This window comes from Capricornis sumatraensis, chromosome 8 (genome assembly GCF_032405125.1).
Source record: "Capricornis sumatraensis isolate serow.1 chromosome 8, serow.2, whole genome shotgun sequence".
Lineage (NCBI taxonomy): Eukaryota > Metazoa > Chordata > Mammalia > Artiodactyla > Bovidae > Capricornis > Capricornis sumatraensis.
The window spans coordinates 55,987,619-56,014,917 of record NC_091076.1 but is presented as its reverse complement, the minus strand read 5'-3'; the positions used below and the strand labels follow the sequence as shown (position 1 = coordinate 56,014,917).

At 43.2% G+C, this 27,299-nt stretch overlaps 1 protein-coding gene across 2 annotated transcripts in view; it reads left to right on the top strand.

The window, feature by feature from the left end:
• Positions 1-3,019: 3,019 nt before the first annotated feature.
• Positions 3,020-27,299, top strand: part of MMD (monocyte to macrophage differentiation associated) — a 48,556-nt gene continuing 24,276 nt past the window's right edge. For both annotated transcript variants that reach the window (XM_068976889.1, XM_068976888.1), the window contains exons 1-6: positions 3,020-3,147; positions 12,028-12,109; positions 16,975-17,135; positions 20,571-20,645; positions 22,236-22,337; positions 24,730-24,799. In XM_068976889.1, the coding sequence (XP_068832990.1) occupies positions 3,122-3,147; positions 12,028-12,109; positions 16,975-17,135; positions 20,571-20,645; positions 22,236-22,337; positions 24,730-24,799 (516 nt within the window). In that variant the 5' untranslated portion in view covers positions 3,020-3,121. The remainder of the gene's footprint in view (positions 3,148-12,027; positions 12,110-16,974; positions 17,136-20,570; positions 20,646-22,235; positions 22,338-24,729; positions 24,800-27,299) is intronic.

The following is a 27,299-nucleotide window of genomic DNA, read 5'->3' as shown; positions in this document are numbered from 1 at the left end:
GATTTGCAATCAGGAGTTCAGGCAACCTCCTTGGTCATCTGAGGCCAGTCTGCAGCAGAGCTGCTACTTTCTGATTGGATGATGGCAGCTGAAGGACTAGGTTTCAGGTGCTTCCTAGCATGGTCAGCATCCGGTCAGGAACTCTGTGGCCCTCAGCAAGCAGGACAGGTGTTCTCCCAAGAGATTCCTCTGCAGCTGGCATCTGCTCCTTTGCAAATCCTTTCTTCCAGGCAGAGGCTATGCAAATAGTTGTCTGCTGTTTCCCAGAAAGAAGAACTAGTATATTTCTGAGCTCAACAAAAATGTCACATCCTGCTAATGTGAAAACTCTGTTTTCTTCCACTTCAAAATGCTAATCTCTAAGTTGAATCTGGTACCTTTTTCTGAAAACATACTCAGGACTTCTCCTCAAAAAGATGAAAACAACAACAAAGATTCAAATGGACACCTCAGTAAAAAAGGGAGGAGGGGCAGGTGTTTAATTCTAAACTCTTTCATGGTTTTTATTTTTATCTTTCGAGAACTGCTTTTACTTGGGTGAGTCACCGAAAATGAGGTTGATTTTAATTTGTGATCCTATTGTTTACACAAGCCATTTTTAGTTTATTAATATTCCTGTGTATTATATTCCTACAATATTTCTGTGGAAGAGATCACTATAGGTCAAGATATTTTATTCTGATTTGATCTAATTTTGATCTCACTCATTTTCCCCCACCTTGGTAAATGCCATCCATAATGATGTTTCTAAACCTAGGTGGCCATTCACAAGTTTTCCCCATACTGACCACATCTCCTATGTTTTCCAAGCTATTATACTTTACAAAAGGATGTGTGCCAAGTCATGCCCATCATCTCTTTAAAAATGCATCTCCAGACTTCCTTCTCTCATGCGTCCTATTTCCTAATTAGCCTCACCACACTTAGCGTCTGTCTCCTGCACATTCCTAAACCATTGCTAGATGTGACCTAGCATCTGCTGCTTCAGTTTTCAATCCTCCCTATGTTACTTCATATCATTTTTTTTTATCTGTTTTTATTAGTTATTTCCTTTGTGACCTTTCCCTCCCCCACCAATTCATTTAACCCAGTGGCTGGACAGAGCAGTTTAGTAAACCTTCAATCCATGCTCATTTTTCTGACTTATAGAAAAAAAAAAATTAAAGAAATATACAACTTTACAACATAGGAGAGGCAGTTTGGGGCTGAAAGGATCTGAGGCTTTAATGTTAGACAAAGCTAGGAACAAATCCTAGCCTTTGGTAAGATTCTAAACTTCTTAGACTCCTTATCTGTGAAATGAGTAAGAAAATGCTTATCTCCTGGGAAACTGATGAAAATAACCACGGAAAGCACCCTTCTAGATCCAGCCAACTTGGAAGGTGTTAAAGGAAAAGAAACCAGAATTTTGGGTGAACTACTTCTCAGCTTTCCAATGTTCCCCACTGCCTGTCAACTAAACACTTCTAATAGGCTGACCTACTGTTTGCTTGAGAGCCTGAAGTTTGGGGTGTCAGTGATGGTGTGGACAGGATACCTGGAGGGAGCCATCTCTAGGGAAGGAATCAAGAAATCAGCCATTTGGAACTTCCCTAGAGGTCTGGTGGGTTGGGACTCCTGGCTTCCACTGCAGGGGCACAGGTTTGATCTCAGGTTGGGGAATAAGAATCCCATGTGATGCAGCTGGGAGGAAAAAAAAAAAAATTAAAGAAAAAATAAAACCAGGGGCTTCCCTGGTGGTTCAGTGATAAGAATTCACTTGTCAGTGCAAGATACATGGGTTCCATCCCTGATCCGTGTCAGTTCCCTCTGTCACGGAGCAACTAAGCCCAGGCACCACAAGTTTCTGAGCCTATGGGCAGAAACTACTGAAGCCCATGTACCCTAGGGCCCACGCTCCCCAACATGAGAAATTCTCACACAACTAGAGAGTAGGCCCCCACTCAGGGCAACGAGAGAAAGCCTGCACTGCAATGAAGACCCAGCACTAAATAAATAAATATATAAAAATTGAAAAACAAACTATCATTGAGGGCTTTGACAATGATTAAAAATTGTACATAGCTTGGTTCATCTCAAAAACTCTACCCCAAAACAACAACAAAAAAATCGTCATTCATTAAATATTCTTTGAACCTCTTACAGGAAGCCCTCTGAATTAGATTTTTCCCACAGGACCCTGATTCAATCTACTTTTTGGTTTATTTAGAAGTTTCTTGGATTAAGCAAATAAATGAAAGGACTGCATGTAAGCATTCCTACATTCATGTCAATGTATGGCAAAACCAATACAGTAAAGTAAAAAAAATTTTTTTTCATAATATAAATAAATAAATAAATAAAATGACCAAAAAAAAAAAAAAATCTACCCCAGAACCTAGCATAACAACCTCAGGGTAGCTGACCTTGAAAATGATGAAGGAATAAACCAACGGAAGAAACGAGTGCTGAAGAACGAAAGACACAGAGTCAGGACTAGAGCACACACAGAGGTCCTTGTTTGTTGCTGTTTTCACCACAATCGCTTTCAAGAGCCGTGCCTCACATCCTCCTTTACCATTTTTCTTCCTGTCATCGGGCCCTTCTGTCTTCTCGCTCCAACTCCACCCCTCAAGCCGTGAACCGCCCTCTGGCTCCGCCCCGCCGGGAGACCACGCCCTTCTGTATCCCCGCCCCCGGCCGGGAGGCCCCGCCCCTCGCCTGCCCCAACGGGAATGAATGGCAGCGCGGCTGCGGCTCCCCTCGCGCGCTGATTGGCCCCTGGGCGCGGTGACGAGCGGGCGGCCACGGGAGCACGCAGGCGGGCGGGGCGCGGGCAGCGGGGGGCGGGTCCAGGCGCCGGGCGGGGCGGGGCCTCCCTGCCGGGGGCGGCAGGGCCGGGCGGCGGGAGGTGGCGGGAGGCGGCCGGGCCGTTTAAGGGCCTCCCTCCCGCCCCCAGGCGCCCGGTCTGGCTCTGGCCCGGTCCCGACCCCCGGCCCGGCCCCTTCTGCGCTGCCCTGTCCAGCGGTCCGCCGGGTCCGCGGCGGCCCCCGGAGCCACCCCAGCTCCTGCGGGCCGCGCGCTCGGACGCCGGCGCTGACGAGACGGAGCTCGCAGCCCCCGCGGAGGAGCAGGAGCATCGATGCGGTTCCAGAGTCGATTCCAGCGGTGAGAGGGCAGCGCCCCGGGCCCGCCGCCTGCGCCGGCATCGGGTCCCGGGCCCGCCTCCGCCCGTGTGGGGCCCGGCGCCCCGCCCGGTCCTCTCTTGCTCCCGGGGCTCCCCGCCCAGCCTTCCCCGGGCGCCCCCGCCCCGGGAGCGGGTCTCGCGCCGGCCCTTGTTCCCGCTGCTCGCTGCAGGCTGTAGTCCCCAGCCCTCGGACCCCGGTTGCCTTCCCCGGGGCGTCGATTGCCCGGCCAGCTTTGCCCTGCAGGGACAGCCTCTCGCTTGCTCCAGGGACCTGAACGCCAGCCGCGGGCACCGGCCCCGGATCTTCCGACCCCAGCCTTGGCCTGCACCCCTTACCAGGCTTGGGGGACCCCCGAGGCGCCCGGACCCGAGCCAGGTTGCCCCGCAGGGGTGCTGGGGGTTTCCGGCGCTTGTCTTTGAACGGCCGTGCGGTGGGGGAAAGTGAGGCAGGCTCCGCCGGTTTAGCCTTGCCTGCGGGGTTCTCGGGCTTAGAGCCCCAGCGTGTGCTATTTTTGGGTCACCGCGCCGGGGCAGGTTAGCTTCTGGGCGGTAAAACCTGCAGTTGAGGCGCCTGAGAACGAGGAACCGAGGAGGCCCCCCGGAAGCTGTTTGGCTGGAGAGCCGGTGGGAACGCCAGCCTGGGGAGACACCGTGGCTTTAATCCTGACTCGAGGTCCCTGCCATCTAGCAATGAATGGAGGCTGGCCATAATTCGAGAGGAAGCTCTGCGTTTTTGTTTTGTTTTTTTTTCCCCCTAATTCTCTTTCGTGTAAGTGGGTGAAAGTTCACCTCTCGTGTGTTTGTGGTAACTCTCCATCCCTTTGTCTGAATCAGGCAGGCATCCCCACTCCCAGGCCTTCACCCTGAGCAGGCTAGGTTAGTGTGTAGTAGAATTTGAAAAAAAAAAAAAAAAAGCATGAAATCTCTGAAGGTTTTTGTTGCGGTTTTAGGCATTGCTTTTTATTACAAGATTTTGAAGTACGTTTTTTTTTTCTCCTTTCCAATGCTTGAATCCCTAGAAACCCTCTCACCTCTTCTGCTGGTCTCATCCTTCTCCAGAGCGACATTTGCGCAGGGAGGGTTGGGGTGATCAGGGTGGAGACTTGGATTAACTTTTGAACATTGCTTATCACTCAGTGTGTTGAATGCCTGGCAGTGTTCGCCTAATGGGAACATCATATCAGTTCTTCCAAAGGCAAAAAGGAACCGTGATGTTCCGGCTTTAGAGCATGAAGTCAGCCATGAGGACTGGAGGGGCTTTAAGGGAGGATGTAACACCAGGTTCAGCAATGGTTGGCAAAACCCTGTATGTGTGGTTTGTTTAATTTGGTTTTACTTCTCTGCACATCTGTCCTCTTCCTGTTTTCCGGGAACAGTGGCAGTCTTCTGTGCATTTACCGGTTTTTGTTAGATTAAAGAGTTCTATTTCTTTTCTATCCTTCTAGTTCTTCTCCCGAAAAAAAAGGAAAAAAAGGAACTTGTGTTATTGTTTGTTGTGCAAACATTAGCAGTATTAAGAGGAATGAAAAACAAACACATCTTTAAGATCCTACCATCTCAGCTGATTGAACTCTTCTTTTTTGCTGGACACTGATCTGTCCCGTCCTTATTATCACAGTTGTAATGTCATTTTGCGCTCTACTCCATTCATTTAAAAATTAAAAATACAGGCATTTTCTTTTGGTATAGCATAGACATTGTAATTTCCGCAGCAACTGCACAATGTCAGTGGATATTTAAGTTATTTCCTTGATGACATCTAGACCTGCCCTGATTTTCTTTGCAGAATGAATGATCCCATAATTTCTTGTTTGGAAAGATATTTCTGTAAATCAATTTGAACTTAGAAATAAAGTCTGCAAATAAGTAATATATTGTGGTCTATACATTAACATATTGAGAGTACTGTTCTGCATCTCTTAAAAGCTGTGTTATCCATCTTGTGAGCATTTAGGATAGTTACAGGTTGTAAATGACAGAGGAACTAGAGAGAGGAACACACTTATCTTTGACCCCGTGTGTTCCTTCTGATAGATCCACCAGGACTCCATTGAAGAGCATTTGACTGCAGTAAAAACATTTCATTAGGCCATCCTTTGTGGCTATGTCTAACCTATAAGAAAACTTGAACACCCTGCTGGTTTGTTCATAATGGAAACTTGGCGGTCACTGTGGCTTTGGATCAACTTCCAGAGCTCTGCCATGTGGAGAAGAGCTGTAAGGACGCCTAACCTGGTGTAGTAAGTGGAGGGCTTTATGCAGGCATGGCTTCTCAAAAATCTTAGGATGTGAAAAATCCTACTGGGACACCTTTTATCTTTTGTGCTGTATCCCTTTTACACTTGATTCCACCTCCACACTGCACAGAGTCATTCTCTCCCTTTCACAGCATCTCTGACTGATTAGAATACTTGCTAACATTTATTGAGTGCCTGTTGGTGCCAGGCAGTAGCTGGGTATTTGTAGGTAACTCATCTCATCCCTAACTGTAACCCTGAAATGCAAACTTTTTACCCATTTAATAGAAGAGCTTTAGAGAATAAAAGAGAGCCTGCCATCATCACACAGCTAGAACGGGGCAGACAGAAGGGTTCATGTCTCTTTCCACCACTCATGCAGCCATTTACCTCTGTCTCCCCACCCACACACATCTGTGTGATAGCGCAGAGGCCTAGAACCCAGAGCTTCTAAAGTGTCCTGTTGGTGTGTGCTCGTTTCTCTAGCCTGGCAACCAGAAATCCAAGGAAAAGGATACTGCTTTCCTTAGCTCCAGCCTGGTGACCACTGGTTAGTTTCAAATCGAGTATGTGGTAAGGGGTCTTATTCTAAAGCATTAGGGAGTGTTGCAGTGCCGCCTGTTGCCTTTTTGTTCCAAGTTCTCAGAGCATCGAATCATACACCGATTCAGTGAACACTGAAGTTGTTTCTTTCTATGTGCCTCTTCCCTTACTTAGTAATTAAGTTAAGTGTCTGCCACCACTATCACGACCTCTGGCCGCAGACACTTTTTCCTAGACATCATGCTTATTCATACAGGACAGCTAATATTAATAGTAGGGTTTTATGTAGGGATCAGTTCTGTTGCCCCATCGAATGATGTTGAAGGAGCCCCTGAAATGTTCATGGTCTTGTCCTTTGTCCATTTTGTCCTCACAAGATTGAGGATTCTCTTGGGTCTAAGACTGCCTGTTTTTGTTGCATACAGAAATCCGCAGTGAAACTAACTGACGACAGGATCTCTGTTAGGATAATAAAATACTTCAACAGCAGGCAAAATGTCTGTCTTTTTATTCTCATTCAACACTTATTTATTAATCTCCAACAATCAGCTGGACTTTGTGTTGGGACTGGAAATGAAAAGATATACAAGGCAGCCCTCATGGAATTCACTTTACAGTGGGGAAAGATGAAATAAACAAGTTCAAAAAGTCTAGTTCTTACTAATTGTGATAAGGGCTCTGCTGAATTGATACTTTAGGTAGGATGGTTGAGCCGAGTTTGACAGGTGAGAGGAGAGCTGGGCACACTGGAGGAGAATGTTCTGGGCAGACATAAACAGCAAACACAGATGCTCTGAGTCAGATCAGGCCTGGTTGGTTGAAGGAGCAGAAAGGCTGTGATTGGCCTGAGGGGGAGAGGAGAGGAAGGGAGCCCCCGGCTGGAGAAGTTGGGAGGGCTTGTGGCCTGCAGAGAAGGCCCTGTTCCCAAGCACTTTGGGAAGCCAGACAGGTTTTAAGCTGGGCTTAACGTGTGACGTGATCTGGTGTTAACAGACTCGTGGCTGCTGGGTAAAGAGAGTCTATGTGCAGGCAGGCAGGGGGACCAGAGCCTTTGTTTACAGACCAGAGGAGTCGATGTCTTGATTTAAGATAGTAACTTTGAAACTGTAGAGACTGGGACTGTTTGGGAATATATTTTGAAGATAGCACAGACAGTACTTGCATTTGGAGTATGGGGAAACACAGAGGAATTTAGGACAACTTCTGAGATTTGATCTCAGGCTCTGCGGTCTGATGGTGCGTTGCGGATTTGCCTTCAGACCTTAGGCACTGTTTTGGACTAAAACTTTGGGGTGATGGTGGGGAGGCTGTGCTCTATCTTCGCTGTAGCATGTGCGCTCTGTCTTGAGGCACAGGGGCTTCCTCCAGGCTTCCCATGAGACACTACTGGTAAAGAACCCACCTACCAGTGCAGGAAACCTAAGAGACATGGGTTCAGTCTCTGGGTCAGGAAGATGCCCTGGAGGAGGACATGGCGACCCACTCCAGCATTCTTGCCTGGAGAATCCCATGGACAGAGGAGCCTGGCGGGCTATGGTCTATAGAGTCACAGAGTCTGGACGACTGAAGTGACTTAGCATGCACGCTTTGGCTTTCTCTAGTTGTGACGCTTGGTTGGGGGGCTTCTGTTGTTGCGGCATGGGCAACACACCTAGTGTTAAAATGTTTTCTAGCATTGGATGACCATCAGGACGGCTTTGCTTTAAGTGGAGGTGTCTTGCCTAAGTGGGTGCTGTGTCCCATAACTCTTGAGACCCTTTCTCATTCTTTTTGGGGCAAAGAGAATAGCCTCAGTGTGGAGGGGGGGCCGGTTATTTGCTTTTTTTTTTTAATAAATAAGCATTTATTTGAATGACTTATTAAGCTATTAAAGTTGCTGTCTTCCAAGACATGAAGGGAAAATTAAACATATTCAAGATGAGGACTTTAAAAATATGTATCAATAAATGGGAAAATGTAAAGACATATCAGAATAAAGCTTGAGTGTTCAGAGAAACAGGACACAATCATATCTTTTGGAAAATGGAACACTTGCTTTGCCACCTTAGGCAAGGTTTCTGATATTGCAATATATTTTAGTTTTCCCATTTAAAATAGAGTATAATATGCTATCATGCTGGTGACAGAGAAAAGATAACACTTTTTGTCATAGTTAGAAATATTTGTAGTCCAATACTAAAATAGAAAATATTTTTTTTAATTTATTTTTTTTTGCTTTTATTTATTTATTTATTTTTTAATTTTAAAATCTTTAATTCTTACATGTGTTCCCAAACATGAACCCCCCTCCCACCTCCCTTCCCATAACATCTCTGTGGGTCATCCCCATGCACCAGCCCCAAGCATGCTGTATCCTGCGTCAGACATAGACTGGTGATTCAATTCTTACATGATAGTATACATGATAGAATGCCATTCTCCAAAATCATCCCACCCTCTCCCTCTCCCTCTGAGTCCAAAAGTCCATTATGGTTATTTGCATTTTACATCTGCTTTTCATGTAGGTCTTGGGTGACTAATTTCTTCATAATGATTTCTTCAGGAGGCAATGGGAGACATGATTATATCAGAGAGAAATGGAAAAATGTAAATTTCCTGGCAGAACCATGTGCCATCCCATGGGGCCCCAGATGGTGCCTGGCATACTTGCTCTTCCCTTTCCTTATTGCCAGAATCTTGCCCCTACCCTTAAAGAGAAACTACCTTAAGTCACATGGGAGGAATATTTTTCTCTGCAACTTCTGAGTTTATTTTTAACCTGAGTGATTCCAGGTGGGCACAAACATGTTAAACACATGGCCACTCAGCTTCCTTGCTTTTAAAGTCTATCCCTGTCTCTGTGTTGTAGCCTGACTATTTTTAGATTGGGCTGCCAGAGATACAAATTGCTATTTTAGCCTGCAGGCTGGTGGTGGGTGGACAAACCCTCCTGAGCGTGCCCTGCACAGAGTGCTTGCAATTTAATCTACCCTCAGCCACCGTGGAGCCTTACTCTTTACCCTTTACAATTCCTAATGGGGTATGCTACTTACAACCCTGTCATTATGTCTCAGGCTGATCATCTGGTAGGCCCTTGAATGCTGGGGACACTTTTAAAGCCTCCTTCCCAAGAGTGTAATTATTTTCCTTTTTACTAATAACTGCCGTATAGCAACACTCTAGTCCCTTAGGAAATTAGTGAAATTATTTAAAGGATTGTCAGGGGAGAAAAGATTTATTTATCTATGTGTGAGAATATCTTGGAATAATGCTGAAGCTGTTAACTGTACATTTCTCTCTAACAGTTTCCAAGCCATGTGATGAATCCTATTCAGTATGTGTATCTTTTGCATGTCAGTTAGGTATCTGCCCATTGGTATTCCAGGGAAGGTGTCTTCATAGTGCCAAATCCATTCCCTAGGGGATCTTCCACTCGAACTTTCTATGTCGGGTTGGCAGGGACTGCCACTTGATCTTTACTCATTTGCTCTAGGGATACCAGGCCCTTCTTTAATTCGAGGAGAAAGTGTTGGCTGGTCTTTTGTTCATAAACTGGACACTGTTTGGAATTGCTTGGCCACATGTTTTAGTCAGTTTTTGGCAACCTGTCTGTGCCATTTGGTTGAGCCTGGTACCGTTTTTCCATCATGTTAATTGATAAGACATTACTAGTCAGATCTCATTAGTGATGAGTAACAAAGTCTCCTCCTCCTACCCACACCCCCTTAAACTAACTCAAGCAAAACCCTACACTATTGTGTAAAGCCTGTTGACATCTTGCAGGCCCCAGGCCCAGGAATGCTGCTTGAATGCTCAGACCTGAATGCCACCAGGGCTCTCAGACCTGAAAGCCAGCAGGGCTTTCTTACCACTGTGTTCTCTGCATCTGCTTCTTTCAGACAGCTGCCTTTTTATCTTGCTGAGCTTATATCTCACTCCTTCCAAAGAACACACAGATTAAACCAGACTCCTTGGTCAAACATGGCAGGGGTGTGAACTAGGGCTGGGGGGATCCTCACCCACACACTGAAGTAGAAGGCAGCTGTTTCTCTTTCATGCCCAGTGGTACTGGAGCTTTGCACTGCTTTGCTTGTTGCCACAAAATTAGCCCAGAGAGGGAATGGAACATGGACATATGTCTATCTGTATGGTATAGACCATCAGTTCAGTTTAGTTCAGTCTCAGTTGTGTCCGACCCTTTGCGACCCCATGAATCATAGCACACCAGGCCTCCCTGTCCATCACCAGCTCCCGGAGTTCACTCAAACTTATGTCCATTGAGTCGGTAATGCCATCCAGCCATCTCATCCTCTGTCGTCCCCTTCTCCTCCTGCCCCCAATCCCTCCCAGCATCACAGAGTCTTTTCCAGTGAGTCAGCTCTTCACATGAGGTGGCCAAAGTACTGGAGATTCAGCTTCAGCATCACTCCTTCCAATGAATACCCAGGACTGATCTCCTTTAGAATGGACTGGTTGGATCTCCTTGCAGTCCAAGGGACTCTCAAGAGTCTTCTCCAACACCACAGTTCAAAAGTATCAATTCTTCAGTGCTCAGCTTTCTTCACAGTCCAACTCTCACATCCATAAATAACCACTGGAAAAACCATAGCCTTGACTAGGTGGACCTATGTTGGCAAAATAATGTCTCTGCTTTCAAATATGCTATCTAGGTTGGTCATAACTTTCCTTCCAAGGAGTAAGCATCTTTTAATTTCATGGCTGCAGTCACCATCGGCAGTGATTTTAGAGCCCAAAAAAATAAAGTCTGACACTGTTTCCACTGTTTCCCCATCTGTTTGCCATGAAGTGATGGGACCAGATGCCATGATCTTTGTTTTTTGAATGTTGAGCTTTAAGCCAAATTTTTCACTCTCTTCCTTCACTTTCATCAAGAGGCTTTTTAGTTCCTCTTCACTTTCTGCTATAAGGGTGGTATCATCTGCATATGTGAGGTTATTGATATTTCTCCCGGCAATCTTGATTCCAGCTTGTGCTTCTTCCAGCCCAGCGTTTCTCATGATGTACTCTGCATAGAAGTTAAATAAGCAGGGTGACAATATACAGCCTTGATGTACTCCTTTTCCTATTTGGAACCAGTCTGTTGTTCCATGTCCAGTTCTAACTGTTGCTTCCTGACCTGCATGCAGGTTTCTAAGGAGGCAGGTCAGGGACACATGCCAAATGTTGGTGTTTAGATACAGACGCACTTTAGGGCTTCCCAGGTGGCTCAGTGATAAACAGTTCGCCTGCCAGTACGGGAGAGGCAAGAGACGTGGGTTCAGTCCCTGGGTTGGGAAGATCCTGGCCACCTGCCCCAGTATTCTTGCCTGGAAAATTCCATGGACAGAGGAGCCTGAGGGCTACAGTGCATGGGGTCACAAAGAGCCACGACTAAGCACAGGCACATGTGAAAGTTCTGGCCAATGTGTCAGGCACTGGTCACATATTTAGATTTTGAAGCAAACTCTTTTAATTCAGGAAGAATCCAGGTGAAAATGAACCTCTTGTTTCAAGTGGCCTGGAGGCAGCCAAGTATCATTTATTTAAGCTGTCTGATGCCGGAACAGGTAATGCAATACAGGGAAACTAGTTTGGCAGCCCTGGTAATAATGGGATGGAGCATTTAAAGATCTACACGTATAAAGCTTTATACATTTTGAGAGACAAAATAGGAACTTTCAAATGCATTGAATTCACATTAAATTTTGGTTACTGGTATTTGTAAAGTTTAGGAAAATGACCTTGATTTTTTTTTTTTTAATTTCAGATTTGGTTGTGCCTTTTTTTTTTTTTTTTAAGTATCCCAGTTGAAGGGTACCAGTTGAAGGGGATAGATATGAGCTTTGTTTGCTTTTGTTTGGTAGAAGGTTTTTTTTTTGAATGAACGGAAAGAATATTGAATCCGGTTAACTAGGGCATGCACTTTAGACCAAGGCTTTGGTTCAGTTTACAACAGCTCTGTGGCTTCGGTTTTGTTCCAGTAACTAGGTATTTCCAGCAGTCAGCTCTTCAGTTAGAATAGACCAGGCAAACTCTGACGAGCTTTCCCACCATTCTTTACACGCTCCGAGCTTTTCTCACGGGATGTCTTTGTCTCTACAGGTTCATGAACCACCGGGCCCCTGCCAATGGCCGCTACAAGCCAACTTGTTACGAACATGCTGCTAACTGTTACACACATGCAGTGAGTACAAGCTTCCTGCCTTTTCCGTGCTTCCCGAGCGCTTTGGTGGGAAGAAAGGGCGATCATCTCTTAATCTCAACCCCGTCAATCCGGTTCAGCCATCCCTGTGACCTTTCCTGACCTCATATCAGTACTAGGTCATGTCACCAGAAACTGTGAGCCTGTCGGATACTTTGAGTGCTCTGACCTACAGTCAGCTCTGTTGATCCTGAATTTGCCTTCTCAGATAAGACCTTCTTTGAAAGAAAATGTGTTTAGTTATAAGAAAAACCAAAGGAAATTATTTATAAAGACTGTCACCCCTGGAGTGAAATAAATTACCTTTTCAAGACAGTCAGCTGTGTTCATTTAGCAAGAAGTGTTCACCATTTGCTGAGAAAGATTTTTTTTCCCCTCAGTGATCTCCTAAAACAGGTAGCCACATCCTTCCCATCCCCACGATCGTCATTTCTTCTCAGAGCAGATGTTAGTCCTTACTGTAAAAGAAAAGTTTAATTCCTGAATTCAGTTTTTTCTTCCTTCTAAAAGCAAAGCATGTTCATTTTAAGAAAAATGGAAAATACTGAAGAATACATAAGAAAAGCAAAACTACCTAGAAAGTGAAGTTGCTCAGTCATGTCCGACTCTTTGTGACCCCATGGACTGTAGCCCGCCAGACTCCTCCGTCCATGGAATTTTCCAGGCAAGAATACTGGAGTGGGTTGCCTTTTCCTTCTCCAGGGGATCGTTCTGACCCAGGGTCTGAACTCAGGTCTCCCGCACTGCAGGCAGACTCTTTACCATCTGACCCACCAGGGAAGCCCAGGGTTTGTGTTTATGTGTGTATTTTCATAGTTGCCCTATGGATTTCATTTTATTGGCATTTTCTTGTGTCATTATAAACTTCCTTTTATCTATGATTTCATTATTCCCTTTGAAAATTGCATCCAGTGAAATTTTTTGAGGGGAAAATGGTGGCTGGTATATAGTCTGAAGATAAGAGAGAGAGTAGATCAGTTTATCTCTTTAGTGAAGAGTGTTTAGAACAGGCTAATTCAGTTATTTTAGACAGTGTTAGTATAATATGTAGGTAGGTTACACATAAATATTACTGGAATAAAATTTGCTTGAATTCAAGCTGTGCCTTTTCATTTCTTTAAGCCCCTTCTGCAAAGAATAGTCTGATTTCTATAAAGGAACGTGATGCCAAGTAAACCTGAAATAAACTAGTTTTTGGTAGATTCCCTTGAACTCTAGTGGAACAGTGCTGTCTGGTCATTGCTTAGCAGAAATCAAACTTTCTCAAGTATTAGTTCTGTGTATTATAGAGAAGTGAAGGGAAAGTGTTAGTCGCTCAGTTATGTCCGACTCTCTGAGTCTCCATGGACTGAAGCCCGCCAGGTTCTTCTGTCCGTGGAATTCTCCAAGCAAGAATACTGGAGTGGGTTGCCATGCCCCTAGTATTATAGTAGTAGAATTTCAAGTGTTATTTGTGGTATCAAAATGTTATTCTCTTTTATCACTTTCCTTTTTCTTTAGGTGCTCAAAAGATTTTTATGTAAATAATTAAAATGCTGAAATCTTCCTGAATATTTTTTCTTCAGAAAAGAGTTCCTACCTACTTTGTTTGTACATGCTTGCCCTGGATTCCGTTAAAGGGCTTCTTCAGTAATGAAATTTGGAGTAACCTCACTAGTGGACAGTCTCCTTGGACCTGTGGCTTAGATTCTCAGGGCAGGAAGGATTTGGTGAAATTCTCTAGACTTGAGCTGACCCCTGTCTTTGCATTAATGACACACACTTTGTGAAGTGAGCTTCACAACACCAGAGGGTCAAAATGTTTAGAGTCATGCACAGCCTAATTTGATTGTTAGCTGTATTTTTTAGATAGCCATCTTTTATTCTCTTTTTTAATTGAAGTGTAGTTGATTTAAAATATTATGACAGTTTCTTTGTATATATATACATATACACATTTTTCTGATTACTTTTCATTTGTTGTTGTTCAGTCACTAAGTCGTGTCTGACTCCTTGTGACCCCATGGTTTCCCTGTCCTTCACTGTCTCCCAGAGTTTGCTCACATTCATGTCCGTTGAGTCAGTGATGCCGTCTGGCCATCTCATCCTCTGCCACTCTTCTTTGCCCTTTAGTCTTCCCAACATCAGGGTCTTTTTCAATGAGTTGGCTCTTCGCATCAGGTAGCCAAGGTATGCAGCTTCAGTTTCAGCATCAGTCCTTCCAATGAATATTCAGGATTGATTTCTTTTAGGATTGACTGGTTTGATCTCCTTACAGTATAAGGGACTCTGAAGAGTCTTACCCAGTACCACAGTTTGAAAGCATCTATTTTTCAGTGCTCAGCCTTCTTTATGGTCCAACTCTGACATCCATACATGACTACTGGAAAAACCATAGCCTTGATTATACGGACCTTTGTCGGCAAAGTGATGTCTCTGCTCTTTAATACTGTCTAGATTCGTCATAGCTTTCTTTCCAAGGCACAAGTGTCTTAAATCATGACTGCATTCACTGTCCGCAGTGATTTTGAGACCAAGAAAATAAAATCTGTCCGTGTTTCCACTTTTTCTCCTTCTATTTGCCATGAAGTGGTGGGACCAGATGCCATGATATTCATTTTTTGACTGTTGACTTTTAAGCCAGCTTTTTCATTACAGGTTATTATAAGATATTGAATATAGTTCCCTCTGCTATACAGTAAGATTTGAGCTTTTCTATTTTGTCTAGTAGTGTGTATTTGTTAATCCCATAGTGCTAATGTATCCCCCTTCCTTCCCCCACTCCCCTTCCCCTTTGGTTGTCGTGTTTATTTTCCATGTCTGTGAGTCTGTTTCTGCTTTGTATATAGATTCATTCATTTTATTTTTTAGATTTCACATATAAATGATATCATATATTTCTTTCACTTACTTCACTTAGTATGATGATCTCTAGGTCCCTCCATATTGCTGCAAATTGGCAATATTTCATTTTTTTAGGACTGAGTAATATTCTGTTACGTGCATGTGTATGTATATATGTATGTATGTGTGTATGTTTATACATATCCCACCTTCTTTATCCATTCATCTTTTGATAGACATTTGGGTTGTTTCCATTTTTTATTCTTAACTGAATGTCTGATGGATTTAACAGAGCTAAAAGTAAAGTTATTTAAGATAATTGTCCACAGGCCCTTAAGAAAATAAGAATGTGTGTGTATGTATGTAAATCTAGGTCAGGATTAGGATATAAGGGATATAAAGTTTGAATGACAGCTTATATGGCCTTTTCTTTCACTTATTGTTCCAGTATATATCCATCATTGTATCCATTTACCAACTGCAAAGTACTGATAAAAGTTAGAAAAATAGTGTCCTGATAGTTTTCAAAATACTGACCTATAAAAGTAACCAGTGAAGTGCTTATTATTCAGCATAATACTGAGCATTTAAATATAATTGTTTGGTTGTTGAGATGCACAGGTCACCTTTAAGAATAATATTTTCTTGAAATAGACCTGAATAATCCTTTAGTTTATCTCTCCTGGATGGTCATCAGGAACACTTATATAAACCAAAGTTAAGGGAAAACTGACAAAACATACACATTAATTTTTTCAGAACAGAAAATGTCATCTTATTAAACTTATTAAACTGTATCCCTGATTTTTGGATTCCAGAGAGCATTAAAATTTCTAAAAACGACAAAACAAAAAACTTCCATCTAATTTTCATTAACAGGAAGATACTTTAACATAAAAAAAAATAGAAAGGACATAATCTCAAAATAAATTTTGTTTTATGAAAAACTTAACTTTGTTGTCCTTAATTATCACATTTTGTTCTAAGCCATTGTAACCAGCATTGAAATTCAGTGCTGATCCTATCTGGAGGATTTAATATTCTGTTGCAAGAGAGAAAACGCAGGTGTTGGAGACAAAAGTAGATGAGATTTCTAAAGTTTGCGTTCTTTGCCAGGTATGTTTATTCTGGTATCTAATAAAGTAGTTTATTTCTTCTGTCGATTTCTATTATTATAAAATGTTTATTAGTCATACTGTTATGACTAGACTTTGCACTTTGTGTCCATATGTAGTATAAAATATAGTGTAAAAGCAAAATTCCCCCTTAAGATTCTAGTCTCTTAAAATCATTTGACTCTGTAGGAGTGGATTACCTTTGTCTACTTGAAAGGTGCTGTTAAAAATGAAATAACCTGGGAACTTCCCTGGTGGCCCCATGTCTGAGGTTCCATCCTCCCAGTGCAGGGCACCTGAGTTCAGTCCTTGGTTGGGAAACTAGATCTCACATGCTGCAACCAAGATCTGGCACAGCCAAACAGGTAAATGAATCTCAGAAAATGAGATAACCCAAAGACCTTTTCACCACTTTCATTCTACAGTAGTCCCCAAACTGGTGGAATGTAGACATCCCAACTAGAAATGGGGACATATGATTGGACAGATGATTTGAGTGTGGTATGTGCATTATACACACTGATTTGATTCATTTAGTTACCCTTTGCTGAAATTTGGGCTTTCAGTAGCACTTTGAGGAAACGGGAAAGACTATCTAAAGATCAAGTCATCCCTGGGAAATGTGGGTATGTGTTTGGTAGCAAAATTAGGATAGAGGATGTCTGTTGAGTAATCTTGTTGCCTGACTGTGTCCCCACTTGCGGGCAGAGGCTCCGGGCCCTAATCACAGCACCTGTTCTTAGCGCAGCAAAACATCAGCTTCATCTGGTTCTTGTTCTAACTATCCAGGAAAGGAGATGAGTGTTTTAAAGTGACCTTCCTAAAGTTGTTCCTCGAAACCTGGGTATTTTTAACAGTTCTCAATTCAGCGTTTTACTGAATATTTATTTTTCTTTCCCTCTCTCTCAGTTCCTCATTGTTCCAGCCATTGTGGGCAGTGCCCTCCTTCACCGGCTCTCTGATGACTGCTGGGAAAAGATAACAGCTTGGATTTATGGAATGGGCCTCTGTGCCCTCTTCATCGTTTCCACAGTATTTCACATTGTAGCATGGAAAAAGAGCCACTTAAGGTACCATGAATGGCAGCTGTTTCAACAGGTCACACAGAATCATTGGTTCGGGTTGGCCTGTCATGCCGGCTTGCTTTGGGCAACTGAGGCAAAGAATGGACATTTCCCTTCCTGGTGGACTCAGCTGTCCCATTGTTCAGGAAATTTTCTGTGGATTGGAAGGAGTTTGAGGACCCCCATGTGTATCTTTTAAAAGTGCATCTTTGTTCAGAAGACAGACAAAACCACATTGCTGGGAATTCCCTGGCAGCTCACTGGTTAGGACTCTGCACCCTCACTGTTGGAGCCCCAGGTTCATTCCCTGATTAGGGATCCTGCAAGCCTTGCTGCGCAGCCGAAATAAAACCCAACCAGCCAACAACCAAACAAACCCACATTGCTTCCCTAGGACTGACAGTGTGGAACCCTGACACCTGTTCTGCACTGCAGCTGTGGAGTGGTGGGCAGGACCCTGGGCTTGGATTCATCAGTGGGTTTTCAGTCCCAGCCCTGCAGCCTAGCCTCATGTAGCCTCAGTTTCCTCATCACTAAAATGAGAATGGTAATGCCCAACTGGTGGGCTGTAGTGATAGGTGAATGAGATGATGCATGTGAGAATGACTAAAAATTAGAATCACAGCCGCTATACTGCAGGTATATTACAGCTCGGGTTACTGTTTTGCGAAGTTCAGCTTTCAGAATTAGATCCAGTGTATCTACTCAAACAAAACTCACATATGTTGCTGCTTATTAGCTATTAAATGCTTTCCAAAGAATACAGTGGTCCCTCACCTCCCAACAAGAACATAAAAGCAATCATCCTTTGAGTAAAAAGAGTTAATTTGGGGGACTACAAAGGCAGAGCACACTATTTAGTTGCTTATGAAATGGATTCCACACAACCCCTAAGGGCCAGAAAGGAGGATTTAGAACAGACCAAAAGTGATTTAGTGTAATATTAGAAGGTAATTTTTGGTTTTATAGAATGTTCAAAGAAATCTCAAGCTATTTGGACAATCTAACATTAAAAAGATAGGCTTTATTTAAAAGCAGTATTTGGGATTCTGCTCGTGATGAGATGATTATTAGTTTCCTCACATTTAAAGATCAGAGTTTAAAACCAGAAGGATCCTTGCTGCTGCTAAGTCACTTCAGTTGTGTCTGACTCCAGGCAACCCCATAGATGGCAGCCCACCAGGCTCCCCTGTCCCTGGGATTGTCCAGGCAAGAACACTGGAGTGGGTTGCCATTTCCTTCTCCAGTGCGTGAAAGTGAAAAGTGAAAGTGAAGTCGTGTCTGACCCTCAGTGACCCCATGGACTGCAGCCCATCAGGCTCCTCCGTCCATGGGATTTTCCAGGCAAGAGTACTGGAGTGGGGTGCCATTGCCTTCTCTGAGAAGCATCCTTAAGGAACATCTAATCCAAACCCCATCATTTTCACCTGGGGAAACTGAGACCCAGAGAAGCGTCCTGACTTGCCCGAGTCATTGATACCAGCAGAATCTGATCGTCCCAGGTCCTCTGACTCCGGTCCTGAGGTTTACTTCCACCACACCCTTCACGTTATTGCTTACAGTTTGTAGTCTGCTGCCTTCACCCAGAAGCTGACAGTTCCCTGAGCTTAAAATAAAACCACAGCGTTGAATCATGATGGAGCCCTGGGACACACTCAGAAGCAAGCCTCAAAAGTACCTGTCCTGACTCTTCAGGACACACTGTCGCAGAGGCCAGAGCACTTCATTATCTTTTTGGCACAGTGCAGTGCCTGTGATTGCCTTGTCTGACTTGGCTTTGCTGTTTAGATTTCTGAATCAATAAAAAGAGTTGCAGGTACCTGCTTCAGTATTCAGGGGCTCCCTGCCAAGGCCTGAGAAGAAGGTGTAAGAGAAACCAGTCTCTCTTGAACCTTGCAATAGCACTGCTAGAATCCTAAGCTATGGGTGGAATTTTGCTCTGCATTAATTTTTTTTAATTTATTTATTTTAATTGCATTCTTAAAAATATCCCAGTATATCCTTAATTTAAGTAAAAGAGGGGAGGGAATGAGCATTGGTTAAGTACCTACTATGTGTTGGGTGCTGTGCTAATCACATGGCTACGTGGTCTCATTTAATGCTCATACATACTCTGATAGAGATGATGATGTTTCTGTTTCACCTGTGAGGAGGGTGAGTGTCAGAGAGGCGGGTGGTGGGGTTTTATTTTTTAAATATTTATTTATTTTTTTGGGGGCTGCACCAGGTGTTAGCTGCCACAGAGGAGCTCTTAGTTGTGGCAGGGGGGTCTAGTTCCCACGCCAGGGCTCGCGCCCGGGCCCCGCACGCTGGCAGCATGGAGTCTCAGCCCTGGGCCGGCAGGGCAGTCCCTGGCGGGTGGGTCTTGAACAAGCTGCAGCTTGACTTTGGGTGCTGCCACTGTCTGGAAAGCAGAATTAGCAAGGCCCCAGAGCTGGCTCAGAATCACAGTCGTCCAAGCAGTTAAGAGATTCCCCTCTTCCCTCCACCTTCTGCCTCATCTTCTAGCTCTCTTAAGTCAGGATCTTCTGGCCTGGAGTTTGTGACTCGGGCGGTTCTGAAAGGCAGTCAGGCTTGAGAACATTAACGTAGTGACCAGCACTGACTGGCTGAACACCCTCGGCCCACCCTGGCCATAGCTGTGTGTGTGGTGAGGCGAGTCTAATGCTGGTGAACCACCAAACTGTCGTGTCCACCACTTGGGCTGAAAGTGGATTAAAGACAGTGCAGTGCGTCTGTACTTTTTACGTTCCCTCAGTGAAGGGCAGATCCTGTCTTACCCGCTCTGTGAATAGACCTCAGGGAGCCAGATCGTTGTACACTTCCTGACCCTTCAGTTGTAGAAGGAGAAAACTTGCTTAGAAGCGCAGGTGGCTACCCTCTTGACAGCAGATACCTTTTTTTTTTTGCCCCTTTGTTTGTGTTGTTGCTGTTCCTAAATTAGTTTCTAAATTTGCTTTATTGCAACTTACTGTCTGCATGAAGGTACTTGGAGTAAAGGCTGCTTCAGAGACCTTCTAAAAAGACTGTGGCTTTAGGGAGTATTTTCCTGAGCCCTCACAGGTTTGTGCCCTGCACCATGATAGGGGTTGAGAGGTGGTCTGTCCTCGGGGAACTTCATTTTCCTGTTAGTTAAGATCTAAAAGAAATGGAAAACATCAGAAAGCACAGATTTTGCTTGTTATTGTTTAACAATTTCAGAGTTTCTGATTGTTGTGGGGTTCTTACATGGAGAGGATCTTTGGTATGCGTAATTTAATAATAAAACTTTTATTTGTGGCTTCATCTTATTAAAAAAAAAGCCGTGTGACTTTGAAAGCCCATTTATGTATGCCATGAGAACTAAGACCAAGAGTGGCAGTTGTGGCATAGCAGAGTGATAACCCCTACTTCCAGTCTTAAAATTTTCTGAAAACTTGTCTAATGCGTTTGCCCCCACAGGACAGTGGAGCATTGCTTTCACATGTGCGATAGAATGGTCATCTATTTCTTCATTGCTGCGTCTTATGCTCCATGGTAAGATACAGTTTTTCTCTTTCTGAAGACAGCATGTCTATGAGAGAATTCTCAGTCCTTCTTCCCTCCTGTCTTCCTGTCCCTGCCCCCCACCCCCAAAAGCATACATACATGGGTTTTTTTCCTTTCCCGTTTTGCTTTGCTGAAGTCAGATTGCAGATTTTAAGGAGAGAATGTTGCTGGCGCTCAGAATACATGTCTGCACTGGACTGTTTGAGAGAAGTGCTACAAAGCTGTGTGCAGGTAGCATGCTCACTTTGGAAATATGTTCCCGTTGCCTTCCATGTTCTTTCTCTGTGCTTCTGCTATTCAGAATACTTGGACATCTAATTGTTTAAATGGAAACACTATAAATATATATGTAAAGAAAACAGGCTAACTTTTGAAATTCATGCTGCTTGTCTTCACAGTGCAGTAGCTACTATATATGGAGTGCGTCTCTCGTTTCTTCAGCTATGTGAATAAGAGAGCTAGCCTAATTAGTTGGCTATTTTAAATGCCTTGTGTTCAGTTCAGTGTCCTGGTTCTTCCTGTCTTTTTGGTATAGACAAGATAGAGTCTTTTGCTGTTTTGAATCCATAATTAAAGAAAAATTCATTTTCCGCTACCACGGTATGGTCCAGTTTTAACCACTCGGAAATTCATATTATGCCATCAACTACCATAGTCATTACAAACAGCCGGTCTCTGGATTCTGACTAATGTGGCATCCATCATTCAAAAGAAACCTAATTGTGTGTTGTAGTAAGAAGTAAGCAATGTCTCTCCCCAGTACCTGTTACTAAATTATAGGTCTGCATCATGTTGGAGCGAGAATACTTGGAGGCTTTTGTGAAGTATACCTCAATTTAAAATAAATAAAAATTTTAAATGTAGACTGAGGAAACAAATATTACAGTAAACAGTTTGTTCACATGTAAGTCTTCGATATGCAGATGGTACCTTTTCCATTTGGAAATATTAATTTTGTAGTAATAGTCATTCAGAATCACATTTTTTTCTATTCTTAATCTGAATTTAGTACAGATGAATTTGTAGCATTTTAAGTTCAGGCTTCACAGGAGTCCATGGTTAAATTCTAGCAAAATATCTCACATGACATATGTTGGGCTAATTCTTCTGACGTTTTCTCTTGGCAGAGATACTTGGTCTGTGTAGTAGGTGTCCGTTGTGTGCGTGTGTGTGATCCGGTTGAGGGTTTTGTTCTCAGTAATCTTGGTAAGCAGTCTGCTCTCGGGGATGCAGTCCGGAATGAGAAGGCGAGTGGCCTCTGCAGCAGCCCGCCTCATCAGGAAAGTCGCGGGTCGCGGTGCGCTGGGGCTTACCTCCCCGTGTCTCCTTCCGGCTGGTTCTGTTTTAAACCACACTGGAACTGATTCTAAGTCTTAAAGGTTGAACAACAATTTTATCTTTCAGTTACTAATTTTACCCCAGTTGCCCAAATACCTCCACCACATGTTGAGCACTTTTTCTTTCTGGTCTTATCCTCGTACCTTCTCTCTCAGTTTTCAGGACTAGAGGAAAACACAGGTTGTATGAATTCCTTTAATTTATCACTTCTGTTCTCTGTTGTCATGTTTACATTTTTAGGTTAAATCTCCGTGAACTTGGACCCCTGGCATCTCATATGCGTTGGTTTATCTGGCTCATGGCAGCTGGAGGAACCATTTATGTATTTCTCTACCATGAAAAGTAAGAGAAAATAGTTTACATTTAATACCTTTAAAATTAACTTCCTAAATTTTATCTACATTACAGTATGATTTCCTTTACATTTGCACTTCAAAATAGTAGAAATACATAAACAGAATATATATTGTTTTAACAAATCTTCAGAACCATTTGCTCTTTATCACTGGCAGACAGATTGCTGCAGACAAATGAATGGCACCTGTGTAACGCATGATGTAGCTAAAAGACAAAGTAGCCTTCTCCCTCGTCTGCAATGGCAGTTCAGTTCCGACTCTGAAATGAGCCAGCTTCACTTCACATCCTCAGCCAGACTAGTCGTATCTGCACACTAGCCGGACCCTCTGTGATTTACAGTTACCACATGAGAAAAATAGCTGCTTTTCTAAGTTTCTAGGAAGGTTGGAGATAATCGACATTAAGCCCCCAGCATAACACTTAACCTAGTTAGGGACCCAGAGGCTGTTCCAACCTAGGACTCCTGGGAAGGGGGATGTTTGGAAGGGTCTGCTGCTGCTGCTGCTGCTGCTAGGTCGCTTCAGTCGTGTCCGACTCTGGGCGACCGCATAGACGGCAGCCCACCAGGCTCCCCCGTCCCTGGGATTCTCCAGGCAAGAACACTGAAGTGGGTTGCCATTTCCTTCTCCAGTGCGTGAAAGTGAAGTCGCTCAGGCATGCCCGACTCTAGCGACCCCGTGGACTGCAGCCCACCAGGCTCCTCCATCCCCAGGATTTTCCAGGCAAGAGCACTGGAGTGGGGTGCCATTGCTCTTAGTAGCCTCACCATGGAACACATTTTTTTAAACCTGTTACTCAAAGGTCCTGGTGTGTGAAGCAATATAAAAAGAAAGCTTATTGAAATTTAGCATCTTAGCTCTAGAAGAGACCTTCAAGTCATCTATTTCTGCTTCATGCTTGAAAACTGAGAACATGTAGAACACGCATGAAATCAGCGACACGTCTGGAATTAGGACCCAGGCGGCCTAGTTCCTATTCCATGGCTCTTTCCATCATTTCATATGCCTGAGCTTGAGAAACTCACAACCATGAGATCATTTATTTGGATACAGTTTATTAAATTCTTTATCGTTTTTGGCAGAATGGCCCTTAGAATTGAATATAACGTGCTTGTCACAAAGTAATAAATTGTTTTCTCTTTTCAGAAGAAAATAGTAGTTTTAGCTAACTTCTCTGTAACTTTGAAATTCACGTAAGTGCATTTTTGACCATAGTTAGCAATTCTGAGTGGTGTTATGCATTATATATATATATCCAAGGGAACAGTTTGCTTCTCAGACTCAAACCCCTAATTTATACCCTTGGATAAAATAGGAAGTAAAGTAAGACAACTGTTTTTCCTCCTATTTCAGGCCTTCTGATGTAAACCAAACCCACAGTCTTCCCCAGTTCCCTGATACGATTACTTCCCGCTGGACTTTGAGTACCAAACACTAAGAACGAGATGCGAGTCACCCTTGGCCATTGGGTTTGGCAGGTATTAGGGAAAACCTGAATGGTGCCACATACTGTTCTAGGCCCTGCAGATCCAAACATAAATATACTTTGGTCTTTGCCTTCGAGAAACTTAAAGTGTAGTTTGACTAGGCATAAATATAACTTGAATTTCAGTACAGTGGTTTTTTTTTTAGCATTTTCAAATAATCTGCATCTAAGGTGATGAGCCTTAACAAATTTTGTGCAGAGTTTCTACAGATACAAAATAGACAATCAGAAACACATTCCCTTAGTTCTTTAAGGCTCCCATCCCTTTGCCACTGATAGAGGAGTCGCCAAGCTATTCCTTGTACAGCTTCATAATTTCAGTATCTTATAGTGATGAATTGGAATGATGGTGAAGGCAAACACTGGGATTAGAAAGGGAAAGTGCGTGGTTAACTGGATTCAGTGATAACTTTGGGCAAAGAACATTTTCCATGCAGCATGTAGAATTTGATGCCTTATCAATCCTGAAAGGGCTTCCCTGGGGGCTCAATGGTAAAGAATCCGCCTGCCAATGCAGGAGACGCAGATTCAATCACTGGGTCAGGAGGATCCCCTGGAGAAGGAAATGGCGACCCACTCCAGTATTCCTGCCTGGAGAATCCTATGGACAGAGGAGCCGGGAGGGCTAGAGTCCATGGGGTCACAGAAGGGTCAAATTGGATTTAATGACTAAACAACAACAATCCTGAAAGAAGTATTAGTTCACTGTTGTACTCAACTACAGTATTTCAGTTAGAGGCTTAGGGGTCTCCTGTAGGGAAAATACATTTCATTAGAAATGAAATATATTTCATTGAGTTTACATTTGTGTTTCAAAAGAAAAAAATGGTAAGGAAATGGTTTAAGTGTTGTAGGAATAGATAAATTATATTAACACATTTCTCCTCTGCAGGTATAAGGTGATTGAGCTCTTTTTCTATCTCACAATGGGCTTTTCTCCTGCCTTGGTGGTAACATCAATGGTGAGTTTCTTCATAATTTAGTTATTTCACCTTATTTCTTTCCAATCACTGTGACTTGTAATATGTCTATAGATACAATCTCTAGTTTTTATTTCTGAAGTTATAATATGCCTATTAGAGACTCAAAAGAAAAAATATATAAATTACAAAGTGCCACAACTTGCACTACTTGCTGTCTATAGTTTGGAAAAGCTATATATCCAAGTGTCTTCTTCCATAAGGTAATCCGCTGTATTTGTTCTTTGGGATAACCTTTCTATTCACCCAACTCCCACCCTTTACCCAAAGAGGTGTGAGATAATGTGAAGGTGGGAATTTTTTAAGTTACTTAGTGTCTTAAACCTAAATCCATGGACAAGGGTAAATTTTTTAAAAATCTTTTTATTTTATATTGGAGTATAGTTAATTAATAATGCTGTGATGGTTTCAGCTGCACAGCAGAGCACCTCTGCATACACATGTATCCATTCTCCCCCAAACTCCCCTCCCGTCCAGGCTGCAACATGACATCAAGCAGCGTTCCCCATGCTGTACAGTAGGGCCTTGTGGTTGTCCATTTTAAATAAAACAGTGTGTGCATGTCAGTCCAGACTCCCTCACTGTCCCTTCCTGCCATCCTCCCCTCCTGGCAACCATAACTTCCTTTTCTGAGTCTGTGGGTCTGTATTTATTTTATGAATAAGTTCATTTGTTTCATTTCTTATTAGATTTCACATATAAAGGATGTCATACTATATTTCTCCTCTGACTTACTGCCCTCAGTATAACGATCTCCAGGTCCATCCATGTTGCTGCGGATGGCATTATCTCATTCTTTTTAATGGCTTGTAATATTAAAAATATTACTCAGTTACAGTGGAGTAATATTCCATTGTATATGTGTTCCACATCTTCTTTATTCATTCCTCTGTTGATGAACATTTAGGTCGCTTTCATGTCTTGGCTATTGTAAACAGTTAAATTAATGACTTCTTAAAATTTAAGCATTGGAAGAACTTCAAAAGGTCATTTGGCTCAATATTTTATTAGATATTTCTTGAATCCCTTCACTCTTACATTTCCTTTCACTTGCTTTTAAGTCGTATTATTTCTCTTTCCCAGGAAAGTGTTTGTTTGTTTGTTTGTTTTTTAACTTTGCTTGAAATTTTCCTTTGGGGACTTTAATGAGTGAAGATGTGGCATTACCTGTAGGAGTCAGACTAATCAGTGTTGAGAAATCCATGTATATTTGTCAGTTTGGAATAGTAACGTAACGACCTCACAATCCCGCCCACTGCTCACCTGTGCTTTTAGCTTATGTATTTCCAGTCTATACTCTGCATTTTTGGGCATTGGCTACTGTATTAATTAAAGAAGTCATGGTTTATTTAGTTGAACTCTCATCTTAGCTTGCAAGGATTAGAAATGTACCTGTAATTTCACTCCTGAGTTCATAGGCACTTTGTAAGAATTTTGCTGTGTATAGTTCTTGCCCTGGTCACAAAAATACCTGTAAAAGATTTAGGATTTATGTTTGCTTGTGTTTTTTCAAGGGGTATGTTTTATGAGATTGTAACGAGATATGTTCTTTGAGATATGAGATTTATAATGGCTTTAGTAATTTACCTTGCACCGAAAATATATATAGCTCAGTAGTTAAAGCGTCTGCCTGCAATGCAGGAGACCCAGTTTCGATCCCTGGGTTGGGAAGATCCCCTGGAGAAGGAAATGGCAACCCACTCCGCTATTCTTGCCTGGAGAATCCCATGTACAGAGGAGCCTGATGGGCTACAGTCCACGGGGTCGCAAAAAGTCGGACACGACTGAGCGACTTCATTTTCACTTTCGCTTTAGTTGGTAAAGGCATCAGGGAATGGTGAGAGGAGGGAGGTGAAAGACAGAAGTGAGAAAATCTGGTTGGAAGGCAATTGAGGACACCCAGAGCAAGGTCTGTGTTGATGGGTTACTAATCATTAGAGTGAAGATTCAAGTAAATTCCCTCTGGATATCGTAAAAACAAGTTTATCCAGTATTTTCACTAGTGTAAATCTTTCATGGACATTTTCAAGTGGTACAATAACAGGTGACTAGTGTTCACGTTAATCAAACAGGAAAATCCCCACCCTTGCCCTGATAGAATCAAGCAGAAAAATACAATTCATATAAAATGAGAAGCGGCCATGAAGTCTTATAAGGCTTTGTGGAAAGTGCAGCCTGCTCTGGGAGGGCCTGACAGAATACCCGAGGAAATGCTATTCACGCTGATTCAGAAGGACAGACGGGAGCCAAGAGGTGGAAGAGTGGCGCACGTGGCGCGGAGATGGACCCAGCGTGGAGGAAGGCCCAGGGACGGGGAAGCAGGAGCGTCCGAATGTGCACAGACGTGTGAGGGGTGTGACCGTGCAGGTGACACGAGTTCTGTGATGAAACCAGTGAGCAGAGACCAGGTCAGAAGGAACCACACAGGCATCTGAAGGAACAGGAGCAGCACAGATGAGGAAGACTCAAACCTTCGGTGTTG